Below are 23,146 nucleotides of genomic sequence, written 5' to 3'. Positions count from 1 at the left end.
TGGAATATCAATAAATTTATATAGAAGTTATAATTTACTATATATATTATTTCTTTGCAGTGGCGTAGCCAGCATCGATAATTGGGGGGGCCCATATTCATATATTCATGTAAACAGACTGTAAAGACAATTGATTTGAAAAGAAATTAATCCTGCGTATCACGAATATATGAATATGGGCCCCCCCAATTATCGTTCTGGCTACGCCACTGTTTCTTTGTGTGCCATGCAGTTACGTGTCAACTCGAATTTTGGTCTTGTTTCATACAGAATGAACTTCAGACATCTATCACCAGAGTGCAATGGTGATTCCTGCACTTGAAAACGAATTATCTATATATGTCTACCAAATAGATACACAGCATGTCTTGATTTTAAACAAGAACAAGGTCAAATGTTGCTTTGCCAATTGAAATTATGCAAATTTACTTTCGTTTCCAGCAAGTTCCTTAATTAATACTTATGCAAATTTACGTTTTCAAAAATAAATTGATACCCGATTTCCGTTCGCCCACAAATGCTATTGGTTATTTTATTATTACGAAACAAAACAAAACAAAATTCGAACGGTCTGCATGAGATCTCGACATGACATAATAAAACGGAAATCTCAAACAAGGAAACACGACAGATTATCAGTGGGAAGTGTGATCATATATATGTTAGTTGTGTAGAATTAAGAAAGAGGTTTGAGTTCTCACTTCTTTGCCTGCTTTTAGCACTGCACAATGACTACGACATAGTTTACGCGACTTCGAACAAAGCAAGATTACGCTTCAGCAGTTCTTTTCAAAAATTTAAGTTTATAATTAATTTCGTTTTGGTAATATAACGCGATAAACATCACAGTATTAACGGCAATAACGGTAATAACGGCAATAACACCAATAACACCAGTAAAGGCAATTACGCTAATAACGCCAGTAACGGTGATAACGCCAATAACACTAATAATGCGTAAAACAAAGCCAATTATAGACGCCTTTTACGTACGACACTGACGTCAGGAAGGTAAATTCAATACAAAACACATCAGCATTATTCTCATTTAATCACGTCATTTCGGTACTCTTATATGGAAATCAATTATGGAAATCGAGCCCATTTTCTTTTGCGGCCTGTTGCTGCTAAGTTTTGCGGCAATGCCGGGATCTTATCACCAGGGGCCTGGATGAAAGTTAGTGACGCATTATTAAAGGGTGCTTTGTGATGTTTTTAGGGTGCTGTATAATCTAACGGTATGTATAGCGCATATTTTGGAGCCTGTAATTGTCTAATTTTGTCTACTTTCCTGCTAGGTTTGCACGCGCTGCAAACCATGATAGCAAACATGTTGTTTGCGTTTGCTATAGGTTTGCGATACTGTATTCGCGGCCATTGCCACTTTTTCAACAGGGTTTGCAATAGTTGCAAATATGTTTTTTCGTCATGTGTAATATTCTTAATTGCATGCATATTACTATAAGAATCGGGCCTGCCGTTATCACAATACGGATAGTATTGATTGATGCCATTATTAAGGTGGGGAACTAGAGGAGATTCCTCTACATATTTTCTCTTTTTGGGACACCTCATTTCTCAATAACATATATTATTTAACCCACCCATCCTCACGCCCGACCATTTTCAATTACATAAAAACATGAACTGAAGATCAAAAGAGAGACAAGGTTCTTTAATTATTATATGCAAACATGTTACAAAGTGTGTAACATTTTTTATTGTGTGTAGCATGTTACAAAGTATCTATAAAATTGTTTTAGCCCCCGTTTTAATGACAATACCCCCCTTGATTGCCTTAAATATTTGGTTCCCCGCACCGCCACGCGATCTCGATGCTCCAGCTCCACCCGGCATGACTGGTCCCTAATCATGCAGTGGCTTCCTGACATTCTGCTCTACTATAGGTACAGTACCTGCTTTCCACACACAGCACCCTATATACACTTCGGTCTCTCTTACTTCCTTACATCATACGCCGCTTTTTTGTTCGTCATTAGGAAAACTACAGAAGTTGTGCACTAATAGCATTAACGAATTCGTGTCACCTTCATCTATTCAAAGCATGCCTTCACACTAACTTTCTAGACTGCAATATAGAATATAGAATAATAGAATATTATATAATATTATAGAATACTATAAAATGTAAAATGAGCACTATAATAGCTATCTTCAGCTTAATGACTGAATGTCGTTCCAAAGTAGATTTTCCAGGGTATCTGCAAGGCACCAACAGGGGGGATTGGCCCCACCAATTGTTACGGTACTATGGATGGGATTATGCAAAACTGCTGTAAAACAATATACAGATAGTGGGTGACTTGCAAAAATACTATCTATTACAATCAGAACAACACCGTATTAGGATTTAACTTTTATATACAGCAAATGAAATAATTTAAATATATGATTTCAATCTTTTATAAAGGAATAATATAAAATCTTTTATAAAGAATAATATAAAATGAAGCATAAAAATGACGTTGCCATTGTATTTAACCTCGTTTTCATGCTTTCTTTATATTATTCCCAGCTCATATCTTCGTCGTTCCAAATTGATTCCGAATCAGAGTCGGAACTATCGTACATTGAATAAACGTCGTCTTCGTCGTCGTTGTCTGCAGAATAGTATTCTGAAACGTCCAGTGTTCCTTCTTCACGAGCAATTTCATGTTCTAATAAAGTACTTTGGCATTTCCATTGCATACTAGGAATGGAACATTTCATCTCCTCGCGAATGTTATCTTTGAAAAGTTTACCCAACATGTGAAGTTTATTATCACATTCAAGGATTCGTGATTGAAAAATACAGTTGAGCCCTTTGGCATAAACCGAAGTTGCTTCTTCCTGCACTTCATTGCAACATGACTGGTAGGACATTTTCATTTTGAGGAAGTACTCTACCAACCGCACCATTTCTAGGTCGAGATACTCGATCTCTTCTTTGCATCGTTCAACGAAATTGTGTAAATCTATTGCACTTCTTTTAAATTCTAAGGGTATGTTGTCGTCTGATGGAGTTGTAACTCTTAAGTGGTGATAGCTAGGAGATTCTGGATCTTTCACATCATCGAAGTTTATCGGTTCTGGCATTCCATCTATTGGATCCTTCCAATAAGCCAATGCAGCGTTGTATTTGGCCACAGTAGCTTTTATTGCATTCGTCTTATTGGTGATCTGTTTAGACAGCTTAGCAGCAATTGCTTGACCGTCTATATCAACATAAAATCCATGTTCCATTTGGTTAATCAAAAGTTAGTTAAGGCAAAGACAACTGTGATCAACCAAACAAACAACCAATTCACGTATGTACAGACATCACATTTACGAGAAGAGGAAATCGTTATAACTGTAAAACGTGTTTCGTTTTTACCTGCATACTTCTTCTTGAGTGACATCAAGAACATTCTCTCCACTGCTAATGAGTACAGTCGCTCGTTTGTGCAGCTTCTTCTCTCTTCTTCAATGGAAATTGCAGCTTTGTTGAAATTTTCGTCTCCTAGTTTCCATCTTTGTAGCACTTTGTAACTTTTCTCCGTTGTGGCTACAACTTTCAATGTGCTAAATTACGAAAAAAAAATAAGACGAGATGGAATCGTCATCTCTCGTTACTTATATAGGAAGCTGTTTCCGACTTCCTTCCCAATCAAGTTAATTTATATTATAACAAATGACAGTTATGTATTTTAATGGTCTGTAATGTGGTTAAATATTGTTTGCAAAATAAAAGGAGAAGCAATGCAGGACTTCTATACGAAAAAGACATACTTTTTTATTTTCTTTACAATACTAGCAATGGCTTCGTGATTATCGTGATCGGAAGAGGCAACGGTTGATCTGTAAAATATTGATAGAAGGGAAAAATGCACATTGGAATATTATGTGTACCTGGGGAATGATAAATTTGTAGCTTGAAAAATTTACAACGTAAGGAATTACGTTCATACCTTAGTTCTTGTAGCTGACACAAACTTTGTACATATTTTGCTTGCCAGGATAAGGAAGATGATTTCGTCACTAACATTAAAAAATATTACAAATCAAGTATAAACATTAATTGTTCCAGTTTCAAGAAACTGCAGACTAGAATTCTAGAAAGTATTAATACAAGTGCATAAGCTCACTTTCTCGTTCTTTTAATAACGATTCTTCCTGCTTCTTCCAAGACTCGACAAGATCAGCATCGTAGGACACTAAAAATGAAGTGTTTAAGTATTGTACAATTAAATATCTACAATCTACATATTATCATTTTCAACTTTTAAACTAATTAATCATTCTCAGATGCCACAGCAATCACCTGTCAATTTTGAGAACATTTCTTCCAACTGTAACATGGCATTTACCATAAGTTTTTTAGTTTTTTCCATTTTCTTGGGCAATGATGTTCCTTTTTCAAAAAAGCATTTACTTAGATTTCTACTGCATTTGATAAAACACAATAGAATGGCTAGATGTTCTAAGTTACCAAATTGTTGAATGCGGTGTTCTGCATAATGTACCAGGGCATCTGTCAGCAAATCCACACGACGGCCTGCAGACATCTCTTTTGTCATGGATGAAAACCCTCTTAAGTAAGACCATAACCTTTCAATCCCTTCTCCATCAGTAAGACCATAACCTTTCTTACGTCTGGGGCCATAAGAAAACTACAGCAATAAATATTAAGTAAGCAAACATTTATGAACTTTAGACATATTAGCTAGTAACAGTACATTACTTTACCTGACATGACGATTTGTGACCATAGCAATGAAACACTGGGATAGCAAGATCTATTCTTTCAAGTATATCAACACGATGGTTTTTCTATGTAAGAATACATAATTATAACTTGGTCATCCATTCATACAGCATTACAATTGCAGGAAATGAAATTTTTACCTTCAAGTGTGATGACAATGTGCATCCAATGTCATACATAACTCGTACATCAATAGTGTCACCAGAATTACACAACATACGTTCTACTTCATAGACCGAATAGGATATCCTAAACAGAAACAAAATATGCAAAAAAAGAATAAGGAATAACAGAACTAACTATAAAGATGTCTATCGAAATGATACAGCTAGCATAATGACCTTTCTCCATGTTTAATACTGATAAATCCTTTCGGATATTCATGTCTACACACACGACCAAAAACACCTTTCTCGTCAAAAAGTTTGTTCTTTCCCTTAGATCTTAACATAGTGTCAATTTCTCCAGATTTGAACTGATTGCAATCCTTGGTAAAAAAAAACGAATTGTTATAACTTATTATGTGTTAACTTATTGCCAGCAATACCAATTGCAACCTGCTTTGTAACACATTTTACTCCAATGCTAGCCAATTTCACTCGTCACATACATGCAGGAAAGCTCCAGGTGCAAATGGGTTGAGAGGCTAGTTGCAGCTGGTGTGAAACAAAAAGATATGAAATGAAAGCACCAGTTCATGACAAGAAAGGCTTTAGCCTACTACTTACTGTTGGTGCTTCTTCAGCTTTTTTCCCATAATCATCAACAAACTTGTCCACACTTTCTTGCTCTGCAAAGAAGGTTCCACTATGTCGTGGGGGGAAAAGATTTACACCAGCAGATTTTTTCCTCACCAAGCCAAAACAGCCATCCATGGACTCAATAAGAATTCCACCATCATCAGTCTATAACAAGTACATAGCGAAAGTCAAGATAAGTTAGTGAAGGAGTGCAGTAGGTTTCACATGTTTTGGGTTGTTAGCCAAAGATTATGTCAATGTCACCAAGGCCTGCTCCAACCAGTCTCATTATATATTTTACTCTGTATAACACCAGACCAGTGACATAGACAGACCAACAACCTTGTCGTGTTAGCAAATATTTACTTGTTTTCAAATTGCGAAAACAATGAATTTCTAAAGAAATGAATAAATATACTGATGATTTGGAATTTGCATACAGTGTAGCATGTACTACACCACTGCACCAAATAATTTTACTCTAATTAACAACAATAAGTATAAAAATAAATAGACACAAGTTATTTTATTTTTGACTAATTCAGATACATTACTTACAACAATATAATAATACACAAAATTATGCTATTTATATGACTAATTGAATATAAGAAACATTTTATACCTGAGGGCATAAAGGGCACATCTTGTAATTAGTTTGCTCCCCATGATGTGACTTAATGGATTTTAAACAGTGATTATGGTACCTAAAGCAGGTAATGTACACAGTATTATGATTATGGAAGGTATCTATCCAAGCAGATAACTGCAATTAACCTGAAAGCCAGCCTAATAGCAAGAAGAGTATATTATAAACCCATTGCTGCCAGGCAGTCAGCAATGGGTTAAGAACACTAAGGGACAGGATAACCAACTCGTGGACAATAATTAACTTGTTGTTACCGTACTATGTTTTTTTCGTGCCACATTGTATTAAAAATAAAATACTTACCTGAATTCATCAAAAGTATCATCATTTAAAACTCTGTAAAGACTTTGAATCTAAAGGATAAAATATGAAAATTTATTGAGTGTGGTTACACTGTAAATAATAAATGTATACACTATCAAAATTATCAAATGATACTGTATTAAATGATAACTGCTTAATACCCATTTAGGATGTAGTGATGATTTGCCAAGGCCCATAGTGTCGCAGAATTTTGACAACGAGACATGACTTTCAAGAAGAAACTTTTCAGCAAGCAGCAAAAACTTAAAATGAAAGGCAACTAAAGGACGGACAGCAGATCCAGGCCATAACTGCAACTTAACCAGTGTTACGGTATCTGGTTCACAACTACAGAAACTGATGGATTTCTTGTGTTGGAAACCTACATAATAATGTAACACAAATGACATTATTAATGGTTTGAAAACAATCAATACATTATAGGTAGTGCAAATTGATTGAAGTGAAGAAAAGCTATCATTACGACAAAAGAGGTGTGCATGTGTGTATGGTGTATGTATGTATTAAAACTAAATCTATTATAAGCTTACCATGTTGATCAACACAAACAATATCCCTTGACTGAGAGGTGGGGCATGTTGTTTGATGCTTTAGTGAAATTTCCTTATGATTGATCATTAAAGGCCTAAAACATCCATCCTAAAGAAAGAACAAAGAAAAAGAAAAAATTAACAAAGCACAAAATAAATAAGCATTCAGATATTGACATACTTTTACAATATTCAGAAGTCTTTATAGTAACAGATGAACAGGCCAATAAACAATAAGTGTCGAGACCTTATAAAATTGAATGTTTAGCTGAGTCTTTCATAATGTCTCCAAATATCTACAGTATCTCACTAATCTCAGATGGTGGTCAATATATTTATTAAATGATTTCATTATCATTTTATAAATTAAGAACATAATATCAACAAACCTTGTGTATTTCTGGAATGTGAAAGTAGTTTTTTTCGTGGTGCTCTATTTTAATGCAATCCAAGCAAAAGAACTGCCTTGGTCCACAGTCGAGACAACGACATACTGCTTCATTCGGGCATGCGAAACATGTCAGGCTGGAAATGACTTCCTCTTCAACTACAGCTTTGAGCAATTGTTCTCTCACTGCTTCCCATTTGTTAAATTCCTTTACTCTTCGCTGATGATGCTTTGACAATGTTTGTTGTTCAACCTGGCCTTGAGCTTCATTTCCTTCGGACAAAGCATTCTCGAACGTATCCGCAAAATATGTAGATTCTCCAATGGCATTATTGGCTAAATTCAAATTGTTGTCTTCTTCAGGTTCTTCTGAAACACTTGGGGTTGTCTGGACTGTAATAGACCTTACTATCTTCTTTCCACTTGTACATTGAGTTTTAACACGGACTTTGCTTGGTTTAAAGCGCTTCATCCGACGACTTTGCTCTGCCATATCAGTCCGCCATTTTGTGATATTGCTGTAGAGCTGATGCGCTGGCATAAATTAGCATCTAGGGATGCTTAGGTGATCACCTGTGTCACATATATCCGACGTTCTAAAATTTAGAACTCTCGCTATATGTGATTTAGAACACGAGGAACGGGTGATAAGCCGTAAGTATTTTCTAATTCTTGGTCAATGTCATGCAAACACTATATGACAGACTACAATGAAACACTTCTAGAATTTTGTTCTTTGACGTATCACTAAATAAAATTATATGACGTAATACTAATATCAAACACATCATATCATACGGATATTTTAGCGGAAAATTATTCAAACTAAATGCGCGAGCTCCATGCATGTTATGTGTTAAGTAGCTAGCCCCATTTTTCACCGAATACGGTGTACATGAGCAAATAAGTTAGAAAACTAAAAGGAATACGTATTCCTTTGACATATCCTTTATCAAGTTTATACTGGTCTATATATAGGCTGGAATATCAATAAATTTATATAGAATCGAAGTTATAATTTACTATCTTTACTATATTGCGTTGTGTGCCAGTTGCATGTCAACTCGAATTTTGGTCTTATTTCAAACAGAATGAACCTCAGACATTTTTATAATAATTTATTCTTTTACATTCAGCTTACCTAAGGAAAGATTTTGGAAAGAAATCCTTTCACAAGACATTGAAGAGGTTGGGTTAACGTAAAAATAATATGGTTTTCTTTGCCCCTGTATTTTTTCCTATTCTATTTTCCATAATATGACTGGAATATGTAGATAAATTGTAGAAACTCTGGCAGTAAGCTGTATTTCTGCCTGAGACTATTAATTGCTTTAAATTTGTTTAATGCGTTTTTATTTTATTTTATGTGTGTTGAAAATTTAAAATTTCAAGCAGTCTTCCTTATAATCATATCTAATTTAGGTGCGCTCCTAATGCTGTAAAACGAACTATCTATGTCTACTAAATACACAGCTGTGTCGTATCGCTCTGGATAAATAGTTAGGCAAATTTACGTTTTCATAAAAAAAACTGAAACACGATGGCCGTTCCCCCACAAATTGGGCTTCTCATGGGGTTCTTGCTCCAATAGAACAGCTTTTTATGATTTGTATATATATATATATATATATATATATATATATATATATATATATATATATATATATATATATATATATATGTATATGTGTGTGTGTGTGTGTGTGTGTCTACCAAACAGCTGCACAGCACGTCTTGATTTTGAACAAAAACAAGGTCAAATGTTGCTTGCCGAATGAAATTATGCAAATTTACTTTCGTTTCCAGCAAGTTCATTAATACTTATGCAAATTTACGTTTTCACCAATAAACTGATACACGATTTCCGTTCGCCCACAAATTGGGCTTCTCATGGGCTTTTTGCTCCAATAGAACAGTTTTATATAATTTTATATATATATATATATATATATATATATATATATATATATATATATATATACATATATATATATATATATATATATATATATATATATATATAAGTGCAAATACATATGTAAGTGCAAATACATCCCTTATGTCATATAATAAACTTTTTATTAACCTCGCTTGCTCGGTCTTTACCGAGAAATATCGGACCTCGATCTTTTGTACAAACCTCGCTCTTCGAGCTCAGTCTGTTCAAAAAAACCCGGTCCGATATCTCTCGGTAGGGAACTCGCGCTTGCTTAATAAGAAGTTAGTAATCACCTCGCCTTCGGTGACTAATTGTTAAATAGAAACACTTAGCTGGCATTTGTGGGATTTTGGGATAACTCGAAATAACATGGCGGGCTCGTTTTCCCACCGATTATTTCTCGTTCTTCCAAACTCCCACGCGTGTCTCTGTAGCTATAGAAACACGGAAAATATTTTCTTTTTCTTAAATAGAAAATCTGTTGGGATAGTTTATTTTAAGTTCTATAAGTGCTAAGTCAAAATTGTTACTTGGAAGCTAAATCTGTTAAGTTATGCCCACTTTCTCCCCCTTAAAAAAAACGTATTTCTAAAACAGTGAACGTGAAAATACTAAAGCATCTTCTAGAAAATGTATAGTGTATCATCGTAAAAAGTATATTAATTGAAATGTTTCTAATTAAAATAATAAAATTTTAAGGGCTATGCAAGAATTCCTTGCAACACGGGCACACGTGTCTACAAGTAATCTTTTGTATCATTATAGCTTCATGCTTTCGTTTCATGATTATAGCAGTTCAGGTTTAAAGTGCAGTAAAGCCTGAGATTCTTTCAGGAACAGCAATGACGAGAAATGCTATTGATTATTTTATTATTACGAAACAAAACAAAACAAAATTCGAACGGTCTGCATGATTTCTCGACATGACATAATAAAACGGAAATCTCAAACAAGGAAACACGACATGATTATCAGTGGGAAGTGTGATCATATATATGTTAATTGTGTACACTAGCAGTGCACACTGACTACGACATAGTTTACGCGACTTCGAACAAAGCAAGGTTACGCTTCAGAAGTTTCTTTTGAAAACCATAGATGTTTAATTTCGTTTTCCTAATATAACGCGATACAGATCACTCAGTATGTTGACATTTCATCGACGATTAACAGAATGCCTGAACAGAGTGAAAGTGTAGCTGAAATGTATCATTGTCAAGTTATATAACCACTTTTCGAGAACAACTCTTTCAGAGATGCTCCCGGTTATTAGTTAACAGCGACCGTAAATCACAAAAGCAATATATAAGCCGTAAGTATTTTCTAATTCTTGGTCAATGTCATGCAAACACTATATGACAGACTACAATGAAACACTTATAGAGTTTTTTACTTTGACGTATCACTAAATAAAGTTAAATGACATAATACTAATATCAAACACATCTATACTAATGTTTTGAGCGGGAAATTATTCAAACTAAATGCGTGAACTCTATGTTGTGTGTTAAGTAGCTAGCCCCATTTTTAACCGAACACAGTGTACATATGCATGAGGAAATAATTTAGAAAATGAAAAAGAATACGTATTTCTTTGGTTGACACATCCTTTATGAAGTTTACACTGGTCTCTATATAGGCTGGAATATCAATAAATTTATATAGAAGTTATAATTTAATATACTATTCCGTTGTATGCCAGTTACGTGTCAACTCGAATTTTAGTCTTATTTCAAACAGAATGAACTTCAGACATTTTTAGAATTATTTATTCTTTTACATTCAGCTTACCTCCGGGAAGATTTTGTGGAGTAATCCTTTCAGAAGACATTGAAGAGGTTGGGTTAACATAAAAATTAATATGGCTTTCTTTGACCCTGCATGTATTTTTTCCTATTCTATTTTCTATAATAGGACTGGAATATGTAGATAAATTGTAGAAACTCTGGCAGTAAGTTGAGACTATAATTATTAATTGTCTCAAATTTATTTAATGCGTTTTGATTTTTTATGTCTGTTGAAAATTTAAAATTTCAAGCAGTCTTTCTTATCATTATATCTAATTTAGATGCGTTGCTAATGCTGTAAAACAAACTATTTATGTCTACTAAATACACAGCTGTGTCATATCGCTGCTGATTAATAGTTATGCAAATATACGTTTTCACCAAAAAAAGTTCCCCCACAAATTGGGCTTCTCATGGTATTTTATATATATCTATAGATATATGTTTGCTTACAGTAAAACGAATTATCTGTATATCTACTAAATAGCTACACAGTACGTCTTGATTTTGAACTAAAACAAGGTCAAATGTTGCTTGCTGATTGAAATAATGCAAATTTACTTTCGTTTCCAACAAGTTTACTTGGTAGTTATGCAAATTTACGTTTTCACAAATAAAGTGAAACACGATGGCCGTTCGCCCACTAATTGGGCTCCTCATGGGCTTCGTGCGCCAATAGAAATATGTCTACCAAATAGCTACACAGCACGTACGTCTTGATTTTGAACAAAGACAAGGTCAAATGTTGCTTGCCGATTGAAATTATGCAAATTTACTTTCGTTTCCGACAAAGAAACTGAAACACAATGACATTTTTAAGTATTTAGCTCTTCACCCATAATTTGGGCTTCTCATAAAATTTGTACTTCTGCAAATAAACGTTTCAATAAAACCGTTTCATATATATTATTGCTCAGTGATCGTCCGATTAGGATTGTCAATTACTGAAGCAAAAGAAAAATATTTATATACTCTTTACTATACGTGATAATTTTTTTAATTTAAACTCTCATATGCTTCGATTCGTGAAATTATTTATTCAGGAATCTTAATAGCGAATAATTAAGAGATTAAATGAAAGCACCCCGTGAATTTAAACGATTATAACTCTCAGCACGAATAGATTCTGTGATAATATATTTGTATACATACATAAAGTCATAAAAGCGATCACATCATCCCCTGCATGTGTTAAAAACATTGCCCGGTAATAGCGTTGGTTTTAAACCTTATTCATCGAATGCATCGCAGGGTAAAACCTGGTATAAAGTGCAATCTTTTGACATTTAATCGAAATTTAATTCGTCCACTGATAGCCTGAATGAGTCAGGGCAGAACTTGAGTATGCTAATGAAGCTTCTCGGTGTATTTATCTCGAAGTAAATATAGAAACCTTGAGCAAGCAGGATGAAACAAGATGACATATACGACATGTACATTCTGAAGTTTGCATTGCGCGGTATCAAACTATAGCCTCGTGAGTTTATAGTAAACTGTTAAATGAAAAGAACTCAAAGTCCGTAGTAGATTTTAAAAATTTTGATTAGTATTCTGCATATCTGCTTTTCCAAACCAGAGTTTTAGCAATTTTTTTGGTTGAATACCGTACAAAACGTTTGTAGAAAAAAAAGATGAGAAGGCAGAGTTGACATAAACCCATATGAGCTAAATAATACCCCGGCAGCTTTTATATTTATATGCCTTGCTTTGCGAGAAACGGCTAGGGCAAATTGCAAATGTTCCATGATTTTCTCAAAATCTGCGAAATTCATGAATGCGCAATTTAATTTATTGTGCTGCAATTATATCAAAAGATATTTGAACAACGGAGTTTACTGTTTATCAGAGCTCGAGATTAGTATAGTTGTCAAAAAGAAATGCATATAAAACGAATCAATCCTAATTACCTTCGTTTTGAAAAATAATTAACGCAAAGCCAAAGTCAGATATCATGCGGGAATTTAATTCCTTTCAAAACAATTCAATTAAGATCGTTGGAATTTAATCTATCTTAAGATGGTCTTTCAAGGTCACAAATAACCTATATCATCATTCCGTATGATGTTCTGGAATCTTCCATGACCATGGTCAGGGGAGTCAAACGTATTCTAAGTAATTCTTCGGCATGAAAAGAAACTTTTTGTTAACGAGATGTTTATCTTCATCGAGTTGTTTCTTTCCATAATTTAAATTTGTTTAGCCTTCACAGCAAAAAAAAATCTGTTCAATTTTTTTTTTAAACACGGGCATAGTTTGTCTAGTCGGTAAGACGTCAAGCGGACTATCAACGTGTAATTATAGTTGCAGCAACCTAATTGTTAATAAAAAAAGAAAAGTTATATATTTAGATACACGATCATTTAAAAAGAATCTTGTTTTGAATGTCATGCTGATTTGATACTGCACCTCTTGATCATTAGTGATCATGTGAATTTGTCACTTTAATGATCAGAATTGTCACGGATTGAATTGCGCAGGTGCATGTAAGGCGAATTTAGTCAGCATGATCGTCATCACGAAAATTTAAATTTCATTGTGTCTTTTATCTTTCCCATTATAATTGGAATTAGAGTATGTATAAAATGTGTTTAATAATATGATTAATAACCCAAAAGAGATCATTATGACTTTGAAATATGAAGTTTAAGCCAGGCGCGGCAAATATCAACTGTTTTAATATAAATTATTGCGATTGCACTCAGCCGACTTAAATCGCCAAAAAGTTTAATCGCACACGCAAGGATTTAATCGACCGACTAAATCAGGTCGTGTGCACTTGGCTTTAAAAGCAACGTCTAAAAATATTTAAACTATACACCCACGCAATACACATCGTGAAATTCATCATTTAGAAAAATTTTTCGACCGCTCTTTTTTCTAAAATATTAGATTTTAAATAAAGCAGAAATATGCAGAACATATAACAAATTATTACATCTATAAATATGTTAATATATATATATATATATATATATATATATATATATATATATATATATATATATATATATATATATATATATATATATATACAGTAGGAGGCAAAAGTTTGAGTCCAGTCGTTGTAGAATTCCAGTATTAAATCCTGGCAGCGTATTGGAGTTAAGACATGCGTGCTAGTGTTTCAGTACTGTAAACTATATTAATTGCACACTGTTTTGTTCCTAATGATCTAAATTATAACAAAATAAAGTTCTCATTCCTTTACACTGCCCAAGATGGGTAGGAAAAAGGGCAAAGTGATGGCACACAAGGACAAATAGTTCCATTAAGTATTGAAGGATTCTTTCCTCGTAAGATCGCAGAAGAAGTGAGAATTTAAAAAGGTGGTATGCAACTAACCTTGGAGAGGTTCGAAGAAACTAAATCCTACTCAAGCAAACTTTTAGCTGCTTTGGTCATGCTCGGTTTGGCAATATTGAAAGATATAATAGGATCCTAATTAAAGAAAAGTATCATCCAATTCTTCAAGGACATGGAATTTCATCTGGTACAAAGATGATCGCACGTCTAACTACATGATAATCACCCTAAGCACATGCACATCTTCTATGTGCCAGAAATCGTTTAGAAGCAAACTCATTCTGGTGATCTCGTTGTCATGGCTTTCCACCTCATATTCCAGATCTAAAACCTATGGAGCACTTGTAGAACCGTTTTAACCGGAAGAGGGCGAGGCACAGACCCGCCAGCCAGGCTGACTTGAGGCAAGTGGTCAACGAATGCTGGCAAGGTATTGAACGTGTGACATTAAAAAACCTATGGAATCTATGCGAGCAAGAATAAAGGTCATTTCAAGAGCAAAAAAGAGGGAACTAAGCAATGACATGTAAATGCATGTTTGCACATTAAAATACGTAAAAATGAATATCATAACATCTCATAGTTGTTGTACAGCATGTATTTTTCTGTTTACTTGTTTACTTTTTTCTAGTTCACTTATCGGTAAGGTTTTCTGTAGAATATTAATATATGCTGCTGAAACAAAGAAATACAGTCACTGGACTCAAACTTTTGCCTCCTACTGTATATATATATATATATATATATATAATATATATAATATATATATATATATATATATATATATATATATATATATATTTATTTATATTCAAAATTTAGTTTGTTTGTAATAGACAAATAACATTCAAAATAAACTATGACATTCAAAATAAACTAGGAAATAAGTCAGTGATCTTTGGAAATGTACCAGTAACCCGTTATAGATCTTTTAAATATTTGGGCATCGAGATTGATGAACAACTTAATTGGGAAGCCCATATAAATGCAATAAGCAGAAAGGTAGGCGCGGGAATAGGTGTAATGAGACGAGTTAAACCCTTTGTTCCTGAAGAAACCATGCACACCATTTACAAAGCTTTAATTCAACCATACTTTGACTATTGTTCCCCTCTTTGGGACAATTGCGGTCTATTATTGAAAGAAAAGTTGCAAAAATTTCAAAATAGGGCTGCTCGGGTGTTAACGGGGGCATACTACAATACAAGCTCCTCTGAACTCCTGGAGCAGCTTAGATGGAAAAATCTCGAAACTAAATATAAAACTAACAAAGCAGTTCTCGTTTATAATATCCTAAATAACGGTACTGCTCCGTGCCTTCGCGAATCCTTTTCTGAGCGTAGTGTAATTGAAAATGGTTATAACCTGAGACATTACGATACTGATCCATCAATCCCGAGACCTAAGAAAGAGTTTCTCAAAAGAAGTTTTAAATATAGAGGAGCTGTATTATGGAATAGTCTTTCGCGTGAAGCTAAGTCTGCTCAATCGATTTATTGTTTCAAGAAGCTCATAATTTCAAGTAGTTAATTCTGCATATTATATATAGTTTATATTTGTATAGTGTAATTAAGTAGACGCTCATAATGTAATTAAGTAGACGCCCTGATGGTAACTGACGGGGCTAGTGTCTGTGAATAAGATATTAATAATAATAATATATAGATAATAATAAGATATTAATATAATAATATATTAATAATAATGATATATATATATATATATAATAATAATAAGATATTAATAATAAATCACGCTCAAATCGACGATGCATTTAATCCACTGCGCGATGGAATATTTGTCACCTTTAGGGGTCGCGCGTTGCTCCCACTATGCATTATTTTTCCTGAAACTTTGACAGTTTATTAAAAAGCTTTCCTACATTTAGACAGCTAAAAAATATCTCAATTTGAGCTTCACATTTTCGCGCGCAAGCCCTCTCAATATCAAAGGAAAGGAACCACCCCCCGGTAACATAATTTTGTTAATGAAAAACCAAAAATGGCCTAGGTATACCAGATAAGTCTTAACTATCTCTAGGAACACAGAAATTTACCAAATTCTACAAAATATCCAAAAAACCGAAAATTTTACATTTGGGACATTTTTTTGATACACCCTGTATATCCATAAATAATTTGAAATTTCATCGTGCGCACGTGCAACAAGATCAAGATATATATATATATATATATATATATATATATATATTTATATATATATATATATTATATATATTTATATATATATATATATAATATATATATATATATATATATTATATATATATATATATATATATATATATATATATATATATATATATATATATATGTTGTCCAAATCAGGTATAACAATATACCTGTCATGTGACTTATTGGTATGGACCAACTCGAGTGTGCTTGCTATGTAAATGTATCTGCTATGCGGGTGCTTATATATATATATATATCTATATATATATATCGCCTGATGATCGTTTCAGAAGAAACGTGAAACACAGAGTGTAGCGAACAATATATTCAAAATTTTGTAATATTTCATATATGGGACGGTATAGTATAAGACGGTATAAAATACAATAAACTTGGTTTACTTGATATGATTTTTTTCACTACAAATTTGTTTCGTATAACAAGCAGTGCTTGCCACACGTCGTTTAAATGTCGCGCTATATAGTTGCCATGGTTATATATATACTATTTACATGTTTGACGAAAAAACGGATTGCATATATACATATAGTACTTATTGTATTACCTAAAGGTTACGTTACTTAAGAGAAATTTATTTCTCTGTCTGCATTTTGATAAAAGTTCGCTTAACGATTCTTCAACATTAATTTTGTAGGGGTTAAAATGTCTGTAATTTCATGGGAAAGCGAGGAAAAACGAAACTTTGTTTGCATGAACTATATTATGGAAATTTCAAAGAAAGAATTGAAAAAGGTTTTTATTCGAGAATGGAACAGTCGCTATCAGGGTAAGTTCGGCGCATGGGATGCCACAAACATAAGTGGTAGTCAGTTGTTTCATCTCGAAAAAGAACGAGCAAGGCCAAATAAAGACACACTTCAGTCCAAATTTCTACTTGGAGATACAAATCGGTGGGACTTTCCTGTGCTTTTCGATGCAATTCTTCATTCCAACTCAATTGGTGCTAGTCTTGACCCAACGATCAAGACTGGAGTTGCAAGTCTCGAAAGCTTAGAAGAGGAAGTTGTACATAATTTACCGGGAGTGCTCACTAATAAAGAGTATCAAGCTATGACTACTCACGTCGAAAATGCATTTAAAATCTTGGGCCTTCACACTGAAGAGATCGAACAAATCAAAACAAGACGAAGACGCAGCAATTTTCTTTTATCTCAATCCTTTATTTCCGGTCCTGAGGACCTTGAAAAGCTAAATTGTGATAACGAGGACGAATTTACTCACTTCGACATCTATAGAAATCAAGGAATTCGAAAATCTCAACAGATCAATGAAGCTGGTGTAGATATATGCGACGATTATAATTGGTGGGTGAAAGCAATTCAAAAAATGTTATTGAATAGGAAAGAATTCCAAGCTCTTTCTTACTTGTACAACAGCTTAGGAAATGCTTGCCAAGATAAAGGTAATTACGATCTTGCCAAATTTTTTTATCAGGAAGCACTGAAATTCGGAATTAAACAGGTAGGACCAAACCGCACTGCCGTTGCTACTATTTATAGCAATTTGGCAAGTGTGTGTAGTGATGGAGGAGATCTAAAACATGCTGTTAATTATTATCAACAAGCATTAGACATTCAGTTACAACAACTAGGATCGGACCATATAACTGTTGCTACTTCCTACAACAACCTGGGTGCGGTATGTAGGGATAATGGTGATTTCGAGGATGCTGAAAGTTATCATCAAAAAGCTCTGAAAATTCAAGTAGAGAAATTAGGACCTAACCATATTGACCTGGCCACTTCTTACAACAACCTGGGTATAGTCTGTAGAGAGAAAGGATATTTAGAACTTGCCAGTGAATGTCATCGAAGAGCGCTGGGAATTCAATTGGAAAACGTAGGACCATACCATACTGATGTTGCAACCTCTTACTACAACCTTGGTATTGTATGTAGGATGAAACATGACCTGGAAAATGCTAGTGATTGCCATCAACGCGCGCTGGAAATCCGATTGAAAAAATTAGGAGAGAACAATGTTGAAATAGCCACTTCCTACAACAACCTGGGCTCGGTGTGTTGTGATAAAGGTGACCTGGAACATGCTTATGAATATCATCAGCGGGCACTGAAAATAAAATTAGAACAATTAGGGCCATATCACATTTCCGTTGCTACTTCTTACAACAATTTGGGCAATGTGTGTAGGAAAAAAGGTGATTTGAAACAAGCTAGTGATTATTATCTATTGGCGCTGAATATTCAATTAGAACAATTAGGACCAAACCATATTGATATTGCTACTTCATACAACAACCTGGGTATTGTGTTTCGAGATAATGGTGATCTGACAACAGCCATTCATTATCATCAACGGGCGCTATATATTCGTCTTGAACATTTAGGACCGAATCATAGCGAGGTTTCCTCCTGTCGGAAAAACCTCGGCGATATCTTTCATGAAAAAGGTGATCTAAAACAAGCTAATGAATATTATCAACAAGCGTTGAAACAAAATTTGGAGCCAGCCTATATTGAATTCACTGGTCCTTACAACAATCAAGGTAATGTGTGTCACGAACATGAGGTATAAGCTTAATTTTTTTACTGCTGCTTAGTGAGCTCAGGAATTATTCATTTAAGATGGCCAACCCTGATGGGAACTGCGAATGTGCAGTGTGAGTTTTATTTTACTTGTTATTTTTTAACATAGGCTCTCGGGAAAAGTGGTCTTGGGCACAGGTTCTTGACGAGGACTCCAACCTGAAGGAAGATTACAAAAATAAACTTCAAAGGTAACGGGTTGTTTTCATTCTCTGAAGTCCTCAATCAAATATAGGCATCTGTTTTTTTATTACCACTTTACTGGCAGTTTGGTTTTAGTTTAGAGTGGTTGGAAAGATTCAAACTCATTAAAGATTACGAAGAAAACTCAATTGAACAACGTTTGGAAATCGTTTGCAAGTTCGGCAATATACCAAATATCAGTGACGTCGTAAATATTTTTGGCAAAGACATCCTTCCCTTCATCACATATGGGGAAGGTAAGTAACTATACTAATTCAAATGATCAGAAACAGGGTGTCCCAAAAATTTTTATTTGGGTCGTAGTAGAGTTGAAAAATGAAGCGAAAAAACTACTTACATTAAGGAAAAAAATAGAGGCTAACAACCAAATTGGGAAATACACCCCCTCCCCTTAGCGCCGAAAATTTTGAGCGGTCACGGATCCTGCACGGGTAAGTAAGAATAAATTACTACAGCTCTAACATGCAATCATATTAGCAGATTTTCAAAGTAAGAATATTTTTGAAAACGAATAACCAATAGAGTTGTTATTTGTTAGTTGTTATTTATAGTAGGTTATTTCAGTTAGGGCTACTTCCCACTTCCGCGTTTTTTATGCTCGAAAAAATTTAAGCATTTCCAAATCTTCATCACATGGGTCAATAAATGCATACTTAAATATGCGGAAAACTAAGTTGTTTCATTTTATTCGCCTAGCTTTTTCGAGTATGACATGTATACGTGCGTATGAAAAACCTTTTGCATTGATCCAATAAAATAAAGCGAAAGTTCTCACTTGTCAAGCTCTGTATAAGTTGATGAAACTGATTCACAAATTTAATCTGGTGGTGTTTCGTAGCCTCAGCCTATAAATTTTGTTTCTCCAATAATCGTTGTGGATATATACATTAAATAACAACCCACACGACTGTCCCTGTTTTAATTCGAAATTTAGCAACAAAACTTTTGTGATGTTAGACTTTTGTTATGTAATAATAATACAGAAATTGCACTATAATTTAAATGTAAATCGTCAAAGTTATTGGAGACAAAGTGTCAAAAAATAACTATATATAAAAGAACTGCGCTATTATTGTCATGAAGTTGATTGGAGGCAAACATACTTGGAATTAATTACCCTTATAGCTATACTCTCGTGCAAAAAGACCTGAATTATCACAAAAATAATTTCATTCATGAATCAACTGATCCATTCTAGTCTCTTTATGAGGAGTTAAATATTCTCCCAAAAGTTTTGTTATTAAACAGTCCATTGTATAATTAATAGATTGAATCTTTTTTTTCTGTATTCTTATATAGTCTCGAAGACTGAGTTGTTTGAAAAAACCATATTTGACACAAATTACGAAATGAAAAATAAATACGAGAAAGAGTTGTCAAGGTAACCTATAAAGACTGAAAACAAATTTTGACATCGTTATAATATAAAAATTTTTTTAATCACATTAATATTTTTCCTAAACATTATAATTTTATATTTCTTTTATGTTTACTTTTTTAAGACCTCAATTTACATCATACATGCATGTATACATGACTTCCTCAATTGTAGATTGAAATATATTTGCTTTTTTCTTCAACGTATCCCTTAGCTTGTCATGGGTGAAAGATTTTGAAATCGGTTTTGATGACAAAGAAGAGAAAACGTGGCAAATATACATTACCTACGCCCATAACGAAGCGCCGTCGATGGTTGTGTTGAAAAGAATTTTTGGTGTCCACATCGCCTCTTTTGTTGACTTTATCCAAGAAAAGGTCTTTGAAGAAGAGAAGAAAAGCAGCAAGAAATCGCTCCTTCCATCTGGCTTTCTTCGGGGACCAAGACCGGGAGATAAAATTTATAATAAGAAAAAAGAAAATGGAACTGTAAGTATTCTTGTTGCCCGATCGCTTCCCTCTATAAAACACTACGGAATAACCGCCTACCATGTTTGTTACAACAAGAAATTACCGAAGAACATCAATAAAGCACACGATAAACTAAAAAGAGACTACGAAAAAGGCTCAAAGAGATGTGTAGGTGCCGTTTCTTTCGTTTGTACAGAAAGAACAACAAGACGCCCAGGCGAGTTTTCTCGTGGTATATATAACGACAGGCATGACATTGCTCTTGTCCGACTGGAGGATGATATTAATTGTGATGATGCTGCTGCTCTATTTGAAGAAGAAGGTATTGATAAACCATTAGCTAGTAAAAAGGAAGTCGTAGAGAAGTTTAAAGAGATGGGTGGACCTATTCCTGTGGGAAAAATTGGTTCAGAGACTAAAGGGCGGAAAGGAGAGCTTTCTACACCGTATGGCAAGACATTTGAGAACGGAATGAACCGTGGTTTCTATCGAATTAGAGGAGAGGGTGGCGAAGCCTTTGCTGAAAGCAGTGACTCGGGATGTTTAGTTTATATGATATGGAAGGATGGCAGTAAGATTCCTTTCGCCTATGTAAGCAACACCCACGAAGGTGTCCACTACTGTCCTAATTTGCGATTCAGTTTAGAAGCAGTACGTTCTGATGTTAAACCGTGTACAAGTGAATGTGGCTTTCAATAATATACAAGCTGCATCATTAATTAACGTGCATCATGTGCACCATTCAAAATCACATCGAAATAATATAGACTGATTATTTTCAATACTTTCACACAACTCCCATTTGCAAATCACATAATTATTTTCCAACATATACTTCTGACAAATATATATATTTAAATATTCACCATAATAAGCACAAAATAATTTACATACGGAGAATTGTAGCAGCAGAAAGATAGCTATGTAGCTATTTCGTAGCAGAAAGCACGAGCTATCACCCGAAGGCAAGCAAAAAATGTACGAGCTCTGTCAGTAATTTTTTTCTTTCTAATATTAAAACGTTTGTATGTATGTTGTATGTATGTATGCATGTTTATTAAAATAACTAGCCCGAGAGCTGAATTGCATATTTACAATTTTAAAAATTTTCATAATAATTTTCAAGTAGTACAAAACTATTATTAAATGTGATTATAAGCCCAATTTAATCATCAGGACATTATGAACTAAACCTATAAATAACGTTACAAAATATATTAATTGTTTAAAAAGAAGTATGAATATTTTTTATACAGTTTGACATTATAAAGTGCTCCTGTAGCGATTTGTTTTCCATTCCGGGATAACAAAATGTAACAGACTCTCGTAAATCGTATGGAGCGTTAAATTAGGCAGGCAATAATTTAAACATTAAACAATTTAAACATTTAAACATTGAGAAAGCCCTTTTCTGAACGCGTTCTAGCTCAAGTTTCAAATACTTCGCAAACCCATCTAAAAAAACAGGAATGGCATAAGTTAATACTGATGTAATGCACGTTGTGTAGAAGAGGATTAGGTCTATCACATGTCCCGTAGCTCTTTTCAATTAAATGAGAAAATATAACCGTTTCGAAGCTTTCTTAATTGTGTCATTTGATATGTTCAGTCCACAAAAGGTTATGTGTCAACTTTAAACCAAGCAGCTTTGCACTTTTTACAACTTCCAAACAACCCCCATTAACAACAATCGGATTGAGGTCTGGCTGATCTTTCGCGAAGGAATTTCAGTTTTATTTCTTTACACTTATCTTTCTTCAACTTTACTTTGTTTTCTTTGGACCAATGGATAACTCTATCCCCCATAATTTGGGCGTTATTCTTGCTTCCTCCTGTAACAATTTGTAGTAATGTCAACGTATTTCTAAATATCAGCATTCTGAATATCGGATAAATTTGAGTCGTTGATTAAAACAAGGCAAAGT

The 23,146-nt window shown here is 34.0% G+C and overlaps 2 protein-coding genes across 3 annotated transcripts; one reads left to right on the top strand and one right to left on the bottom strand.

Annotated features, from left to right (window-relative positions):
• Nucleotides 1-653: 653 nt before the first annotated feature.
• On the top strand, nt 654-22,742 carry LOC114525987. Of its 2 annotated transcripts, XM_028547462.1 has the most exons (8): nt 654-687; nt 8,515-8,566; nt 11,104-11,155; nt 17,258-19,129; nt 19,279-19,360; nt 19,449-19,609; nt 20,673-20,754; nt 20,966-22,742. In XM_028547462.1, exons 4-8 carry the CDS (start codon nt 17,266-17,268, stop codon nt 21,918-21,920), a joined length of 3,144 nt encoding a protein of 1,047 aa, XP_028403263.1. In that variant the 5' UTR covers nt 654-687; nt 8,515-8,566; nt 11,104-11,155; nt 17,258-17,265; the 3' UTR covers nt 21,921-22,742. The 2 variants fall into 2 exon arrangements, with proteins under 2 accessions (XP_028403263.1, XP_028403262.1); XM_028547461.1 differs by lacking the exons at nt 654-687; nt 8,515-8,566 and adding an exon at nt 10,451-10,629.
• Nucleotides 1,791-8,015, bottom strand: LOC114525988. The gene is made up of 16 exons (XM_028547463.1): nt 7,380-8,015; nt 6,991-7,099; nt 6,601-6,821; nt 6,440-6,489; nt 6,113-6,194; nt 5,476-5,652; nt 5,089-5,234; nt 4,888-4,996; nt 4,729-4,812; nt 4,472-4,652; nt 4,304-4,393; nt 4,128-4,196; nt 3,951-4,020; nt 3,772-3,840; nt 3,377-3,564; nt 1,791-3,215 (listed from the first exon to the last, which is right to left on the bottom strand). The coding sequence occupies exons 1-16, from the start codon at nt 7,917-7,919 to the stop codon at nt 2,527-2,529; spliced, it is 2,874 nt and encodes a 957-aa protein (XP_028403264.1). The 5' UTR covers nt 7,920-8,015; the 3' UTR covers nt 1,791-2,526.
• Nucleotides 22,743-23,146: the final 404 nt, after the last annotated feature.

This window comes from Dendronephthya gigantea, unplaced genomic scaffold, assembly GCF_004324835.1.
Source record: "Dendronephthya gigantea isolate DGI-Jeju-01 unplaced genomic scaffold, DenGig_1.0 000036F, whole genome shotgun sequence".
In the NCBI taxonomy this organism is placed as follows: Eukaryota; Metazoa; Cnidaria; class Anthozoa; order Malacalcyonacea; family Nephtheidae; genus Dendronephthya; species Dendronephthya gigantea.
This window is presented reverse-complemented; position numbering and strand designations above follow the sequence as displayed.

Coding starts and splice junctions, on each gene's coding strand:
- LOC114525988 (XM_028547463.1), bottom strand. CDS start 7,919: ATGCCAGCGCATCAGCTCTACAGCAATATCACAAAATGGCGGACTGAT. Junction 5,235..5,475: donor AAGCTGAAGAAGCACCAACA/GTAAGTAGTAGG, acceptor TTTTTTACCAAG/GATTGCAATCAGTTCAAATC. Junction 3,565..3,771: donor ATTGTAAAGAAAATAAAAAA/GTATGTCTTTTT, acceptor TTCGTAATTTAG/CACATTGAAAGTTGTAGCCA.
- LOC114525987 (XM_028547462.1), top strand. CDS start 17,266: ATGTCTGTAATTTCATGGGAAAGCGAGGAAAAACGAAACTTTGTTTGC. Junction 19,130..19,278: donor TGGTCCTTACAACAATCAAG/GTAATGTGTGTC, acceptor TTTTTAACATAG/GCTCTCGGGAAAAGTGGTCT. Junction 20,755..20,965: donor TACGAGAAAGAGTTGTCAAG/GTAACCTATAAA, acceptor CGTATCCCTTAG/CTTGTCATGGGTGAAAGATT.